This window comes from Mus musculus, chromosome 16, assembly GCF_000001635.26.
Source record: "Mus musculus strain C57BL/6J chromosome 16, GRCm38.p6 C57BL/6J".
In the NCBI taxonomy this organism is placed as follows: domain Eukaryota; kingdom Metazoa; phylum Chordata; class Mammalia; order Rodentia; family Muridae; genus Mus; species Mus musculus.
This window is the reverse complement of record NC_000082.6, coordinates 91,666,856-91,683,987: the sequence shown is the minus strand read 5'-3', so window position 1 is coordinate 91,683,987 and position 17,132 is coordinate 91,666,856. Positions and strand designations below refer to the sequence as shown.

The following is a 17,132-nucleotide window of genomic DNA, read 5'->3' as shown; positions in this document are numbered from 1 at the left end:
CTCAAATGCAAAATTACACAACTTCAGAAACTCAACACAGTATTTGAAATGTTGGGTTTTTATCTACATGTTAGAATAAAAGAAATTAATTATTAATTAATTAAATTATTAATTAAATTAATTCAGAATTGAATTTAAAATATTGTAACACCTGAAAAACCTTCCTTTCTTCCTAGGTCTGTGAGTTTCACATCTCTGTATAACCTGCTGAAGACAAAGCTTTGTCCCTATTTCTATGTCTGCTCCTATCAGTTCACCGTCCTGTTCCGGGCAGCAGGACTGGCCGGAAGCAGTGTGATCACAGCGCTCATATCCCCTACGACAAGAGGCTTAAGAGAAGCTATGAGAAACGAAGGTAATAGCTGCGGCTTCAAAGGCAAGAGTCCTCTTGCCTTAGACGCTAAACTTTAGGGGCTGGAGGGACGACTTAGTGTTAACAAGCATGGGTTGTTCTTACCGAGAACCTGAGTTTAATTCCCAGCACCCAGGTGATGGCTAAAAGCCTTGCAACTATAGCCCCAAGAGATCAGATGTGCTCTCTGTAAGCACCAGACACATAAGCAGTTCCCGGACACAAACACCCATAGGCACTAAAAAAAAAAAAAATTCATCTTTTGCTAATTGGTCATCAATATTTTATGAGATGTAGTTTTTTTTTCTTTTCTTCCTGCTGGTAAAGGTGTCTGAAGGTACCTGGAAGTTACTTATGTTCCCTTTTCTGAACTCTGAGGTAAAGCACATATTAGGTCCTGTAAGCCACTGTCTTATTGAATATACTCTGCTTTTTAAAAGAAGACTGTACATTTATTTTGTATGTATGCATGTGTTTCTGTGGGCACACACATACCAAGGCGCACATGTAGAGACAGCTTCAAAGAGTCCTTCCATTCCATTAATGTGAGTTCTAGGATGTGAACGCAGATGTCATAAAACTTGGCAGATTCTGCCCACTAAACCCTCTCACCAGTCCTAGATTGTTTGATACCAAAAATCGTCTAATCTCTCCTTTAATAATTTTAAAACCATGCTATCTGCTCAGTTAGTGGGTCTAGGAAGGGCAGAAAGGAGAGAGACAAGTCCTTTTTATAGAAAACTTAGTCTGTGTAGCCTGAAAGTAGGACACTCCTGGTTAATGGAAGAAAATTGGATTATATTTTCTGATGTAGGTATTGAATTTTCTCTGCCTTTACTAGAAGAAATTGGCCATAAGAAGAAAGTTCGAGACCCAAGCCTGGAATCTGAGGAGTACGTAATCATAGCCCTTTGCATATTCACTTTCATGGATTCTCTAATTCAAACTCAAGGCAGTCGGTTTGTAACAGCATCAACTCTGTGAATATGTGCTTCTAACTATATCAGTTTCCTAGGGAGCAGGCAGTCAGTGACGAAGATGAAGAGGAGAGTTTTTCTTGGCTGGAAGAGATAGGCGTGCAAGATCAAATTAAGAAGCCAGACGTGATCTCTATCAAGCTGTATCCTTTGTGTTAAGAACTTCCACTGGGTTAGTGATTTTAACACAGTCCTTGCTGCTCAAGTATGAAGTGTTTGTTGGTTTCTCATCTTCAGATGGTTAGCATTTCGTTAAAGCTGTGACTGAGCCTGGAAGGCCCAGGTCTCTGGAGCCCGCCCACCCGCCCAGGCAGCTGGCTGCGCCTCTGTGAGCTACTTTTGCTTTCCTTGACTGTTGTCTTCAGACGTAAAGAAAAACATGAAGTACAAATGGACCACAGACCTGAGTCTGTCGTACTGGTGAAAGGACTCAACACCTTCAAACTGCTCAATTTTTTGATCAACTGCAAGAGTTTAGTTGCTACCTCAGGTGCACAGGCAGGTCTCCCACCCACTCTCTTATCCCCAATAGCCTTCCGAGGTGCCTCAATGCAAATGCTTAAGGTAAGTGTTTACTTCATCTACATACAGTCCAGCAATTTGTGTTGTTTTTGTAAACCTGGGGTTTCTGTAATCCTGGCTGTCCTGGACATAGACTACTGTGATCTCAAGTTTACAGAGATCCACCTGCCTCTGCCTCCTGAGTGCTGGGATTAAAAGCGTGTGCCACCATTCCTAGCTCAAATTCTCAATTTTTAAAAAATAATTCTAGGGACTCGGGAGATGGCTCAGTATTTAAATATGAGAACTGGCTGCTCTTGCAGAAGACCCAAATTCAGTTCCCTGCACCCACGTGGTGGTCACAGCCATTGGTAACTCAAGTGCCAAGGATTCTGATGCCTTCTTACCCCACGGGTAACAGGCACAACTGGGTGTGCATGCATTTGAGAAAATACAAAATCCAGCACACGGGAGGCAGAGGCAAGCAGATCTCAGTGAGTTAAGGAACAGCAAGGCCTACATAGTAAGACCCGATCTCAAAAAATGTGTGTGTGTATATATATGATAGCATATAAACAAGTTTTCATAATTGTAAACTGTTGTTGCATACTTTGGGCTGTGTGTCGGCACTGAGACTGCGTGGGGGAGGAGGCCTACTAGACAAGCAGCTTGACCAAGTCGCATTCCCAGGAGTTTTGGTTTTGCTTGAGAGCTAGGTGACATGAGTTATATCAAATCCCTTTTACTAATTTTCTGTACCACATGACTTTTTTTTAAATGTTCTGAAGGCACGGAGCAGTAATGTAAAGACACAAGCTCTTTCTGGATACAGAGATAAGTTTAGTTTGGATATCACAGGGCCTGTCATGCCTCATGCATTGCATTCTATGAGCATGCTACTCCGATCTTCACAGAGAGGGTCCTTCTCTGCAGGACTGTATGCACACGAGCCAACTGCAGTTTTCAATGTTGGCCTGTCTCTGGATAAAGAACTGGACAGAGTAAGTAGACCAGTCATACCCTATATCCTCTTGCTGGGGTAAATGTCACTTGTGCCAAATTTATATCGTTTGAAAACAAGTTACAAATTAATATCCACATGGGCATAAGATAAATTTCATGAATTTAGGAAATGCTAAATATGAATTCCTGATTCCTTTGTAGTTTATGGAAACATGATTTACCCCAGCTATTTTTCCCGTTTCTCATGTCTGTGTACATAACTTGCAGTTCTGCATGTGTTTAAGAGCACCCGGGATTGAGCGAGCTCACACGGAGCTGCTCTTCTACCTCAGTCATCAGTGTAGTCTTTTCCTCAAGACCTGAATGTCTGAACGTGGCTAATCTTGCTAGCTGGTCTCTGTGTGCCACCTTCAGACTAATTACAAGTGCAAACCATGTCTGCCCAGCATTCTTGGGCATTCTAGATAGCCTCCAACTCTGGTTATCACACTTGTACAGCAAGTGTTTTAACACTAAACCATCTTCAAGCCTTAGTTACTAATTTATTTTGGATTGTCTTTTTAGACTTTTTTTTTTTAAAGATTTATTTATTATATGTAAATACACTGTAGCTGTCTTCAGACACACCAGAAGAGGGAGTCAGATCTTGTTACGGATGGTTGTGAGCCACCATGTGGTTGCTGGGATTTGAACTCTGGACCTTCGGAAGAGCAGTTGGATGCTCTTACCCACTGAGCCATCTCACCAGCCCTTTTTTAGACTTTTTAAAGATAGTTTACAGTCCTTTAATTGGCACAGTATTTATCAAGCCTAATAGACTAGTTAATTTAGGATTTTCATACTACAGAAATTATTAGGATTATCTTCTAGCTATGATTGACTGAGCCATTTATTGGCAAGTCTTTATGGGGATTATTAAAAACTTGGTGAACCAAGCAAGAGAGATGGGTCAGCAGTTAAGAACACTGACTGCTGCTCTTCCAGAGGTCCCGAGTTCAATTCCCAGCAACTACATGGTGGTTCATAACCATCTGTAATGGGATCTGACGCCCTCTTCTGGTGTGTTTGAAGACAGCTCTGGTGTACTTGTATAAATCTTTTAAAAACAACAAAACCTCGGAGTTCAAGAACTAATGTGCTTTATGGATGTGGACTTGTGTTTTCCCAGAAAGTTGCTCGTGAGGACCTTGCTAATTGTGGGCTGCATCCTAAAACCCTGGAGCAGCTCAGTCAGAGGCCAGTGCTGGGGAAGTCATCCCTGCGGAGTGTGGAAATGAGTGACTACATTTTAAGTTGGAGATCCTGAACACCAAAGTAAGCCTAAAAGGAGTCTGAGGAAAAAGCTTCCTAGCAAGGAAATGCAAGATGCGTAGGCCCCTGGCTTTTAAAGTTCATTCGGAAGAATATATTTTAAAATACTGAAATGTTCCTAAACATTTTTATATTAACTTATTACATGCAATAGCATTAGGTTTTAAATCAAGATTTTGCTTTTATTATTTTCATACATTTTCAGAGATGAAGATGCAAGGAGCTTCCTTAATACCTCAGATAATTCAAATAAGAGTTCTATCCCTGCAACTTATTGTTAACCTGAGTAGAAAAGTCAGTGTTTTATTACAATTGAGAAACAGACTACCTGTAGCAATTATTCCAATGGAGACTAAAGCATCCACATTGTACCTTAGACGAGCAGTGAGTTCTTTCAAGACGTAGGGAAATGAGCATTTTTACTAATGATTTCTAGTTCCTCTGCTCTCACGTATGTTCATCTTCTGTGTCAAGTCAGAGGGGAGGCTACTTTGTACTTCATCTAAGTGCTGGGCCCTCAGCCATGTCAACTTACTACTTAGTATGCTTACAGGTAATCTGTGTTTGCATGTGTGTATAAAATTCAGTATTTTTAAATAAACGTGCATAGAAATCACAAGAATTGGGTAAGAAACAAATAGTGCTTAGTTATATGTGTTCCATAAAAGCCAGAGAATAAGACACAACATTTATTCCAGAGAAGTTTGTATTTGGGCCTTAAGCTTTTGAAAATAAAGTTTAGAGACATAGCATATGAATACCACTGTAATACACATGAATATTCTATCAGACCCTAAAAAATTAACATAAACTTCCTCAGTCAACAAAATAGCGGCTGGGTGCCAATTTTTATTAGATAAGTCGGTTACAGCATTTTTATTTACGTCTATCTAGGTGTAGCTGAAATTCAAAATGCACATCAAAGTAAAACTATATCACAACTGAAGCCATACTAATATGTACTTGGCCTCTGAAGTTGGACTTCCATTTTGACTTCCTTCTTATGACCCAAGTCAAGTGGCTTTAATGGGAATGCAGGACTTAGTACTGATCATGACACAATGTATCACTTTCTTTTCATAATCTCTACAAAAAGGGGGAGATGGTGGCATAGCCCTGTGGAACAGATCTTGCTTCATTGCCTTAATAACACTGGCCCAGTATCTGTCCAGCAGAACCCATTGTGAAATAGTACAAGGTGCACAGCCCTTCACTGATTACAGGCAAGTGTTACAGCAGCCTAGCCGTAAGGAAGGGAAGTTACATCATAGTACAAAATACAGTATAAAAGCGTTATTTAACATTCCACACTGAATATTACTGATGCCCTCAAACAATTGTTTGGATGTTAGCCACTTAAACAAATACATCACTAAGGTAAACAATATAAACATACCAAAACCCTGTATGGTTAAATACAATTTCCATGGTACAAAAACGAAAGCCTGGAGATGTTTGTACAGATTGCTTTTTACACAATGTCTTAAATTGTGAAATATTTACAACATTAAGGAGGAAATACATTGTGATGCAGAGTAAAATTATCTGAATGATTAATATAAAACCTCAATCTATCTACGTGAGGCACTCCTGAAGCAAGTGGCATTAGCCATGAGGTCCTTTGGTACAAGGCCCATTGCTTGAAGAACCACAGTTGCTGCTGTGGCTTTAGCATGCTTCTTATTAGGGCTGGCAAAGCTGGGCTGGTAAGCGCTTCCATTTATCAATACCTATTCAAGAAAAACATACAATTGGGCTGGTAAGGGCTTCCATTTCTCAATACCTATTCAAGAAAAACATACAATAAGAACAGCATCAAACTTTAATATCTATTAGCTTTGTAATTTTTTACTAAATTCTAAAAATAACTATAAATTACAAACCCCACATTATAGAAATTAATCTCAGCCCAGAAGCAACAAATGATTTTAAAAAGGAAACTGCAAAATAAATGCAAGCCTCCATACTATTTTTAAAAGCCCTAATAAAAGTATCCCCACATTCCACTAGAAAATACATTTTGCCCATACCCTCCCTTTAATTTTGTACCCTTTTTATAAAAACCCAACCACATAGTCACATCTGTGACCCACCCACAGAATATTAATACTGATTGTATCACACTCATCCCTTAACCCTCTATCATGACTATGTAATTAGTATGTAAGTTCATATTTACCCTAAAGAGGAAATGTTTGCGATGGTCAGGGCCACTGTCATGGACCAAGAGAAATTCAGGTGGTTGCCACCTTCTCTTATTACAGATTTCCATCAAGGCAGACACAGGATGTTTGCCTGTAGAGAGAAAAACAACTAGTTATAAAAGATTCCCATCAACTTTGCAGGAATTGTGAATTGAAGGTAATTGAAGGGTAAAAGCAAGAGCAGGTCACAGGGCAGTGCTCACCTGATAAGTCTTTCATTGCAGCAGAGAAGTTCCCAGAACGCTTTTGTGCTCTCTCTCCTACTGCAACAAGACCTTAAAAGGAAAAGGGGGGAAAAAGGCAAATTTACTATTATACCTAAAAAAATGTAATAGATGGAGAAAGATGCCCCTCACTACTGAAACCTAAAAAAACCCATACCTTCAACTAAAATCCTCAGATGACTCCTATTTTTCCTTTATAATCATATACCTATGAAGAGATAAAACTAAAGGCGCCGGAGAAATAGCTCAGTCAACAAAGCGCTCGCATAAGGATCTGAGCCTGAGTTCAGGAAAGCCAGCTGTGTTGGCACAGATTAGTAGTTCCAGCACTTGGGTGACAGGCAGGTGGGGTCCCTGGTGGGCTCCAGGCCAGTAGGACTGCCTCCCAAACGAAGGTGGACAGTGCCCAAATGACGCGACATAAGCGTGTAGAGATGAGTGTCAGGTATCCATGAGCATCTCAGAGTTAAGCTCTAAGAGGTGGTAGCTACTAACTACAAGTAACTTACAAATTCATCATCTTTTAAAACAGCAAATAAAGAGTATGGCCCCCAAAACACAAAGGGAGATAGGCGAAGCCTTCTATCAAGTCAGTGCCTGCTGTCTTAACAAATTCCCAAGTTCTCAGATAACATCTTCCTGAAAAAGGCCACTCACTACACAGGAATAATGCCATAAAGCCCCAACAGCTCTTCCCACTTTCCACGAGTCTTTAAACAGCAAACATTCGGCTAATCCATTGTTAAGAACACACTAGACTATGTATCTCTCAAACCTGTTCTAGGATACAGCCACTGTCTGAGAATCCATACCTACATTATGTTGAGGAATTTCCATGTGGATGTGCCCTAGAATTCTAACACACTGGATGGATTTTTGTCAAGTTTTTAAAAATCAGGCCTAAACTGTATGGTGTGGCACATGCCTATAATCCAAAATTTTGGGAACGTTAAGGCAGGAGAATTGTAGATACTTAAAAAAAAAAAAAAAAGACAGGATTTCTCTTTGTAGCATGGCTGTGGTGGAACTTTCAAAGTAGAACAAGCTCTCAAACATAAGAATCTTCCTGCCTCTGCTGGGATCAAAGACAAGCACTACCACTCCCAGCCTCCATTTTAAATACCTAAGGACTTAAACAAGTGAAGTCAGCCAGCAGCTTGTGGCGATTCCTCCCTGAATGTTACTAGCTGCCTGGTAACACCTCAGAAATAAAGATAAGCGAATAAACCAACAGTGCCGACGCAGGCAACCCCAGACACTGCAGAGGATAACTACAAGTTCAAGGCCACTCAAGACCCTGTCTCACAAGACAACAAACAAGCTGGAGAGACCGCTCAACTGTTAGCAAGCAGTGGCTGTTCTTCCAGAGCACCCTGATTAGATGCCATGCAACCACGTAGCAGCTCACAACCATAGGGGATACAAGGCCCTCCTCTGGGCTCTATGGGCACCATATACAAACCATTTTAAAAAACAGACGGTGGACCAAGAGGATGGGTTAATGGGTAAAGATGCTTACCACATCATTCATGCACCCATATACAATAAATAAATGTAGCAAGGAAAAGACAAGCATATGTGGTCTCTATTAAGAACAAAAACAAAAGATTCATTTTCTTAAAGTCATATGTAGACTTTCATTCCTAATAGTGACTAACACAAGGCAAGTTGTCCTTTAAAAGCTCAAACTAGTATGTTATCCATTTGTAGAAATAAGCTGATATGTGTGAAAAATGTGTTAAAAGGTTTCTCCAGCAAAGAGTTGTTCATTATTTGTGTATCTAGTTCATGGTCACAAGGACCCAAAATAAGGTTTTGCTTTTTGTTTTTTGTTTTGTTTTAAAAGACAAAGAGGTAATGAGACTAAAGTATATAATTGAAAAGTATTAACTTCAGGAAGAACTTACCTTTTCGGTCTGTCTTAAAATCAACAAGGATGGGTTCCTTATTTCCTTCTTTGTTCTTTCCTAATCCTTCTCCTTCTCTCCAGCCCATTTTTCTCATCAAAACAGCTCCCATTCCTCCAGTCACTGGGGCTGCTCTTAAGAACTGATCCTATCCAAAGGAAAAAAAAGGTAAAATGCCCCCATTTTACAGTTAGAACTGAAATACAGAATTAATGGTAACTTAAGAAAAGAAAATCTTACTTCTAGATCTGTAATAGCATTCAACTTAAGTTCTTCTATACTCAACATGTTCTGTAGCATATGTTCTAATTATAATTACCAACACTTTGAAAGTCAAATGGCAATTGTAACAGTAGCCCCTCGGTGCCCCCCTCCAAAACAACAACAACAACAGGAGCACTCCTGTTTTCGTCCACTATTTAGGTTCACTGGTATCTCTTCTTAGCTTGCAAAATAAAAAGAAGGCAATGTTAAAACAGTCAATATATTATCTCAGGTAACCTAATTTATGAGTAAAGCCTAGACATTGTTTTAAAAGTTTGGACACTGAAGAAACATACAGTTGTCATCCAGGTTTCTTCCCCACTCTATTATAAGGCAAGTATCAATATTTTTACTTAGAAAATCCCTATGAAACAAAATAAATTTACATGTAAATAAGCTGGAAGATAAGCACATGAAACACCCTGTAAGTATACCACATGTAACTCAATTCCTCTAAGACCTGGCTTGATGTTAAAAGGCTTTTAAGAAACTCCTTAAATGTTTACATACCTAGGCCTCGGTAGCAGCAGTGTTGTGAATAGTACGGCTGGCACTGACCGGGGCAAGAAGACAGCTACAAGGATTTGGCCCTGAAACAAGTTTCCATACAGAGGGGTGAAAGTTCACAGGTTATTCTGTGAACAATCATCTCTCTTGTATCCAACCCACTGAACCATAATTTCCATCAAAGCAGCAAACCACTTAATGTCCTAAGCTGCACAACTGTGTGCACCAGTACGGTCAGCAGTCAGTGATCTCCAGTTAAGAAATGTCCAGTGCCTCTTTTTAAAAAAGTATCCATGCAAATCTACCAGTGATGAGTTCTGCTGTTGAACTATGTGTGTTTGGTTTTGTGAAACATCTCCGAACCATGTCTTATTTCCAATCATTAAGGCATTTTAGGCTAATGTTCTGCCAAATACATATCCAGTCATTACAAAATCAGCAAGTATGCACGTATTTCCTTCTTTGGGTACGTTAATACTTAACACTCACATTTTTACAGTACAGTAAGATGCATACACCGTTTCCCAGCTTTATACTTAAATGTTGGGAAGAAAAAATGCCAATGACATGTGACTAGACATTAAGTTCAACAAGGTGCTCTGATGGAAGGAGGCAGCTGTAGAGGTAAAAACATACCCCTGGTTCAGTTCCTCATTTGGTGCAGGCCATGCATTGTGGATGTATAAAAAGAAAAGTTAGCTGGTACTTGGATAACAACTGCCTTGATGCTACACACCTAGAATGACTTTACTTACTTCCAGGTTCATCTCCCCCTCTTTTCCAGGAAACACTCCTAAAAAAAAGGGCAGCTGTACAGACAGAGTACAACATAAATCCCCAATTGACCCCGTTTTCCAGCTCTGCTTCTGTCTTCATATCCCTCTATTCCCAGTATAAAAAAACCTGTCTTAATCTAATGAGATCACAAAATAACCAACAATTATTATGAAATCAAGTCTGAAGTCATTTGAGAAAATAAAGGTCCTTTGAATCAATTACCTTTTAAATATTTCACTAGTGGATGAGTATACTGATGAAATAGTTCCTTTATATTAAGTTAGACGTATTCTAAAACAAACTAAAGAGCACAGAGGGTGTTTATTGGCATTCCCTGTGGATTTTAATACACGATGACAGTGCTGGTCCAAGAAAAAGCCAAATGACCCTTTCAATATCTTCTAAACATGGTTAATGGGTATAAACAAAACTTATGAATGAAATGATTGCCTCTAAATGTCCTGGCCCATTTTACTAAACTAGCGCTCCTCTGGTTTTCATGAAGCAGACCCTCTCGAGTGCACACAAGCTGTGACTTCTGTAATGCGAAGAAAGCCTGCTCTGATGAGCACGGAACTCAGCAAAATGATTTGCTTCTTAGATTCGATTCTATACAAACTATACAGCAAATTCATTTTACAGGTTCAAGGAAGCACTAACTACTTACAAACTGAAAAACAAGTCTATTCAGGACAAAGTATTTAGGGAGCCACTTGTGAAGTAAAGCCTCACCCTGGAACCTCACTTGCCTTTCTTTACCTGCTCTTTATTTATATAGAAGCACAGTTACAGCACACTTCACAGTCAAAGTCCTCACAGATGCTTCTTTGTACCAAGCACTGTGCATCACTATTATGTGCATAAATACTCACAAATACTTTGTATCTAACTTCCGGTAACCCTTAGCACCAGATGAATGAAGGATTGAATATGGGGCTCTGTGGTAGGAAACTTACTCATTACAACCTAATGCGAGGTCCCAAGTTTTAAATCCAATGTCACAAAAAACTGATCACGTAATTCTTCCCTACTTTTCAACTATCACTTTCATAATTTATACAAAGTATTAGTATATAAAATAAATCCAATTATTATTCCTTTTTTCCCCAAAACTAATCCCTAGGTATATATTCGTGCAACTATTTAAGGGGAAAACCAGGCAAGCACAATGAGGATGTATGGTGCCTTATATTAACCTGTTAATAAAGAGACTCACAGGTAATGAATGCTTCTGCTATGAAACTGTTATGGTATTAAATGTCCAAGGCAACCAAAACTTTCTCTTGAAAACGTGAGCACACCCATGAATAACACTCACTCCAGTTCTACAAACAGTAAGTACCCTTCACTCTGCCATTCTCTGAGGCAGTTACAAGAACCTGTCTCCAGCCCCTTGACACTTGGGAGACACAAATTCCAAGGAATTACTTGCCCACGATCACACAAGGAGTCAGGAGTACAGCAGGACAAAGAAACCTTCCCAATCCAAGAGACAACGCAGCCTCCCAGTTTCCTGAAACAAATTTCCCATCACCCGTCCAACCAAACCACAGCCCTTCAGCAGACCTTGTTTCTTCAGAAAACCCCCTTATAACCACCTAAGACTCCCCCAACAATGAGGTAGCCGTAGGTGGAGTTGACAAATCCCACTGCAGGAACCTGAGACCGGGTGGGCGCACTACATCTTCGCAGCATGGGATGTCCGTCCTCTCCCTTGACTTTAGGTCTTACATATCCTGTTTTTTCATGAAGTCAGTGGTTCTCAAATTGAGCCTGTGGATCACCAGAGGCCACCAGGACCTAAATGGTGGTCCACAGATAGTTATCTCCAGCCCATCCCACCCTGTTACCACCCCTTTCACAACTGCCCACCCCACATTCAAGCCACCCTACCTCCCACCAGCCTCTCAGTCCCATGACAAGGTTACCACATGCAGCACTAATTAGGGCCTCCCAACCACTTGCTGTATCTAATAGCTGACCACCATATAGGGACCTGGGGCTAGACGTCATAGGAGGCAGGAGCAAAGGCATTTATAAGCGGGTGCAGGCACTAAAGAGGACAAGGACAGGAATGGAATATTAGGGTGGCAAAGGGTTCTTGGGGATAGTGATCCACCAAAACTAAACCTGTAATAAAGTATCCCATGATGAAAAATGTTGAGAACCACTGCTCTGAAATGATTAGGTTAGTAGTCCAACAGGAACTGCAGAGTATTCTGAACAGCATCTGCTACAGTTAGCATTCAAAACAGTTAAGGAAAACCACCCCCACCAAAACCAACAGCAAAAAAACTATGAAAAGAACAACCTCCAGATACAGAGTGAGCGGCTCTTGAGCCCTAGTTCTACATTTGGCATTGCCTGTGTCGGGACCTCAGCCGTCTTCAGTGTTCGTCCTGGAGCACAGCATACACGGCACATTTACTCAGGAACTTGGGTTAGTTACCTGCCTCTGCATTTCTAATGTATTATTATAAAAAAACAAAACCAACACAAAAACAACTTAGCTTTGTATTTGTTGACAGTCTGTACCTTTTTAATCCAGGCTTGGGCCCCAGTATTAGCCAGCTGCTCCTGTGTCAGGACCTGCACTCCTGTGCTCCCTGTGAACTGCCCAGGGATAGAATTCAACTGAGCCCAGGCGTCAATCTGAGGAAGAAGAAGCCATCTTCACTAAGTCAAATTACTGATCTGATCAAAGTGCCACACTGGTAACAGTTTAATTCACTGAGGAAAAAAGGATTTGGTACCTAAAATGGCCAAATAATGATGTATTTAAAGTTTGAAGTTTTTTCTAAGTCTTTCAAATAAGTGTTATAGCATTCCATAAAATTAACTAACGCAATGGAAGGTATTCCGTGTATCTCCAACTAAAAATTATCACTGTAACACTCTTTCTTTAAAATAACAGATAGGTGGAAAACTGTTGTCATGGCCAAAGCTCTGTTTGCCATCTGAGCTATCTATCATACCCAGGCTTTCACATGAATGCCAAGACAGTCTAGATCGCTGGCTACTCCTATGGGATGATGAGCTATCCCTATCTAGGCATAATATAAAAAAATGATCAACAGAAAACTATTTTTTAAAAAAGTAGACATTGCTCACCAACTAGCGTGTAAGGCAATCAAGTGCCATTTATATTGCATTTAATGCATACCTAGTATTGCAAGTTTGCTTTGCTGAAACATGGAAAATAATAGTTACACTTCATGGAGTTGTTGTGGGCACTCTATGTGCACATAAGACTGTTAATTCTAGCCATAGTATGTAATGAGCATTTTCTTAGTGATTATTCCTATGAACAACGTGTAACAAGCATGAACTGACAGTCTCTCGTCCCTTCGAGCATGCCCTGCCCTGGAATGATTCAGCCATCTAGTTACTGAGATTCTCATGTAAGCATTAGAGAAGGCCACATACCCGTTCTTGAGCTCGGTTTAACATACTCATGGCTTCAAGGTCAAATGCATTCTCACTGAGCCTCTTCTGAGCAAGTGCCCGTTCACTCATTGCTGTTGAAATGTCCACAGGCTAAGGAAGAAAACAGAGATAATTATCCCAAATTACCACAGTCCCCTAATACTCTCAGGTGTTTCTATATCTTTAGATGCTACATATAAAAAATAAACAATAGTCTATATATTAAGATTCTTGGAAAATGAGAAGATTCAAAAGGCAAAGAGGGCACTCCTGGAAAATAGAAGACATTTAAGGTAAGTTAGTTATCAAGTATTCAGAGGCAAAACTAAGTTGACTGATTTCATCTGTGTATTTTCTACAAATCAAACTGTAACTGTTGAGTTTCATTATGAACTTATAACTTGTGGTCTATACTAACAAGCCACTTCATTTAAGATGGTAGTTTTACCTTTACTAATTCCTCATACTCTACTTGATAATGACTGTAACTTCTAGAGTAGTGAGCAAGATCTGTGGATAAGCACACAGAGCACCGCAACAATCTGTATGGCTCTCTCACCACCATGCTTCACGGGAGCAGAGCTGGGCATGGATAGGTTTTGGTCCTGAGAACCCACAACCTTGATAAACATTCAGTAGATAGATAATTTGAATTTACAAACACTTATTACCATAAGTCCTCCTCGCAAATACTGTCAATCCACCTCTTCAACCTAAGGCGAAGGTTGAGGTGTAGTTCAGTGGCCTAGTGTGTGTTAGGTCGGTCATCAGCATTACAATTTCCTTATAAGATGGAAACAAAGCCCTTGTGGTAAGCAGATGTAATTTTAACTTTTAAAAGCCACCCTTAAAGGAAATTCTTAGCTATTGGATTTGTTAAAAGCTTAACCACAGGCCAAAAGCCTTGTGAAATTATTTGAGTTTTGTTTATAACATGAACTCAGTTCTACCCACACACGATTTTTTCATCATTTAACCTAACAGTATTTTCCAGTTATTTCACATAATTTTTTATAAAATATGCGATATAAAAAATTACTTTTTTCACAAAGAATCAATAGTAGATAATACATGCAAATTACAAATAAATCAGTAAAATAGCTTTCTTTTTTTTTTTTTAAATAGAAGCTGATGAAATCTCACTGTATACTGTGTATAGTTCCTAGAAAAATAAATCTATTAGGACTAAGAATAATATTTTATGCATAAGGACTAAGTGTCCTTTTTTCCAATTTCAAATTCCCTTATATATTATTTATCTTTATTAAAATTATCCAAGACTCTGACTAAATCATTTTTCTACAAAGCATACTTTTCTGACATAAAATTCAAAAAAGCCCATATTTTGTGCTTATTAGACTATTTACTTTAAATGAAAGCTCTTACTTGCTTAGTAAATTATCCATGCCTAATATTTTTTAAAGCCTAAAGACAACCTATATATAATCACACCAACACACTGTATTCACCTTTTGCTTTTACTGTGAGTTGATTTAATCCCGGAACTCAAAAATGTGCTCCATGTGATTCCTGGGTTTTTCAATGTGAATATAGTTATTTCAAACCAAAATCTATGTTGCCTAGGCCTCCCTGAGATGTCACCTAAACTGTCAAGTGGAATTATCCCACCAAACCGCCAAATGAGACATGAACTATCCCATGGCCTTAGTAGACTTGCTTTGGTTAAGAACAATTTGCAAGTCTAAGTGATAGGGTGTTAGGGCACAGGGAGAAACTAAATTCTAAGGCACTGGAGAAAATGTGTCTGCTCACTCCAGTCAGACCCTCCAATTTCAAATATAAGCCATAAAAAATGCACTTAGCTCTAAAAACAAAAAAGAAAAAAAAAGATCTACACACACAGCTAAGAACTTAGAATTTCAGGAAATTAATGGCTGATGATTGTTACATTTAACAGTTTTAAAATCTTAACCAGCCTATTAAACAAACATGAAAAATGTCCCAAGATAAAGTTCTACAAACTAGGAGATTTTTTAAAAACTCTGTAAGACATTTGTCACAATATTACCACACTGTTTCCACTGATAGATGAGCAGGTCACCTTGCTTCCCAATGTATGAGATGCGTCTGTAAAGGAACTATGTGGTAGCACTACTCTAGGTACTACCCAGGAAACCGCTCAGTCTACTCCCCTCACATTAATAACAATCCCATTTCTCGCAGGTCCTCTAAAAACTGCCACTATTGTCAAGTTATCTGGTTTCATGGCCTGTAATCACACACACACACACACACACACACACACACACACACAAGGCTCTCTTTTGCTTCTCCTCGGATATCCACTTTGCTTAAGCCCAGTGATTTCTATAAATAAAAAAAGTGTACTGTAAGAATTTCACAGAACCTCAGTGATTGACAGACAAAGGCTAAAGGCAAACAGTTAAGTGTGATAGGCTAAACTAGATTATTTTCTACACAGGCAACTGTAGTCACCTCAAAGAGTATAAAAGAAAATCTAACAAATACCTAAAGAAAAACAACTCGAACATATAAAGCATTTACAATACTTAACAAAATTATTAAAATGGACTGGTTATACAACATGCTGTCAACTTCAAAATGAAAAGGCATGTCAACATAGAACATCCCTAAGTCACTGTTTTTTAATGAATCATGAATATTTTTATTATTCAAAAATTTATAGCATAATTGAGTTTATCTAAATGAATTAATATTTTTCTCCTTAGTGCTTCAGAGAAATTCAGGATTAACAGCTTATAAAAATCTAGAGAAACAAGAGTCAATGCCCCACATCATCTGGAGTGTCTAATCCAAGAGCCTGTACTCCAGATGCAGTTGCAGTTTTCATCCCTGTCCAAGATTTACCGCTGATAAATTTCATAAACTAAGAGCTTCCAATTTCAAGAGAATTTTAGCTAATAGGATGTAGTAGATCCAGTAATACAAACCTGACAAACTGCTTGAGACAGAAATGTTGTTAACATCCAAGCAATAACTAGAGCTGGGCAGCTCTAAAGCAAATGCATGTGTACATCCCAAATCAGTGGTTCTGACCACAGTCGGATCACTCCACTTGCACATCTGTACTACTGTAATGCTCTGAACAATGACCCTGCGCTGACCTTGTTAAAGAACTGTCCTTGAGGACTACTCTTTTAATACTTTCCAACTTTTTTGTTTATAACTCAGATTCACACAAATCAGGTGAACATTCTGTAGTCACTCCTTCCTGAGGATGCTCCTGGCTGGTTTCTGGAAGACGGTGCTATGGCAGAAGGATCTGATGAGTCATTTTCTGTAACATGGACTTATGCAGTTCCGTCCGTGTCTATTCGCTCACATCAGCACACTCACGTGCAAGACAGTTGTGGGATTAGGAATTACAAGGACAACTTAGTCCTTATGAAGATACAATTCTGTCATCTTTGCTGAAATGTTTTACGGTCAAGACTGAAGAACTATAAACTTCAGTTATACTTATTAAAACAACAAAGACTGATTTCTAAAAACTACCTTGCCTTTAAAAAAAAGTTACTCAGAAAACAAACAAAATCTCATTTGAAGCCCTACTAAAATCAGAAGGGTCGTTGCTCGCAATGTCAACCTAAGTACTCACCCGCACTACAAAAACAGTACCCGTAGATGGCAACTAAGTAGCATGGCTATTATCATTTGTCAGCTTTTTTTGGCACCTTGAACACTGTCACAGAAATACAGATTTGAAAGCAAATCAA

General features: G+C 39.2%; 2 protein-coding genes across 4 annotated transcripts in view; one reads left to right on the top strand and one right to left on the bottom strand.

The window, feature by feature from the left end:
- The window catches only part of Donson (downstream neighbor of SON), a 22,077-nt gene extending 4,945 nt beyond the window's left edge, over window positions 1–17,132 (top strand). Inside the window, exons 5-11 of one of the 3 annotated variants that reach the window (XM_006523069.4) lie at window positions 177–355; window positions 1,167–1,245; window positions 1,368–1,472; window positions 1,695–1,893; window positions 2,619–2,831; window positions 3,962–4,107; window positions 16,588–17,132. In XM_006523069.4, coding sequence (XP_006523132.1) covers window positions 177–355; window positions 1,167–1,245; window positions 1,368–1,472; window positions 1,695–1,893; window positions 2,619–2,831; window positions 3,962–4,099 — 913 coding nt within the window. In that variant the 3' untranslated portion in view covers window positions 4,100–4,107; window positions 16,588–17,132. Of the gene's footprint in view, window positions 1–176; window positions 356–1,166; window positions 1,246–1,367; window positions 1,473–1,694; window positions 1,894–2,618; window positions 2,832–3,961; window positions 4,743–16,587 lie in introns of those variants that run through there. The other 2 variants (XM_006523070.3, NM_021720.1) reach the window with 2 other exon arrangements.
- Window positions 4,796–17,132, bottom strand: part of Son (Son DNA binding protein) — a 31,369-nt gene continuing 19,032 nt past the window's right edge. Inside the window, exons 7-12 of the mRNA NM_178880.4 lie at window positions 13,414–13,524; window positions 12,523–12,639; window positions 8,440–8,587; window positions 6,512–6,583; window positions 6,284–6,399; window positions 4,796–5,887 (exon numbers count right to left, since the gene is read on the bottom strand). Of these exons, the coding sequence (NP_849211.3) occupies window positions 5,828–5,887; window positions 6,284–6,399; window positions 6,512–6,583; window positions 8,440–8,587; window positions 12,523–12,639; window positions 13,414–13,524 (624 nt within the window). The 3' untranslated portion in view covers window positions 4,796–5,827. The remainder of the gene's footprint in view (window positions 5,888–6,283; window positions 6,400–6,511; window positions 6,584–8,439; window positions 8,588–12,522; window positions 12,640–13,413; window positions 13,525–17,132) is intronic.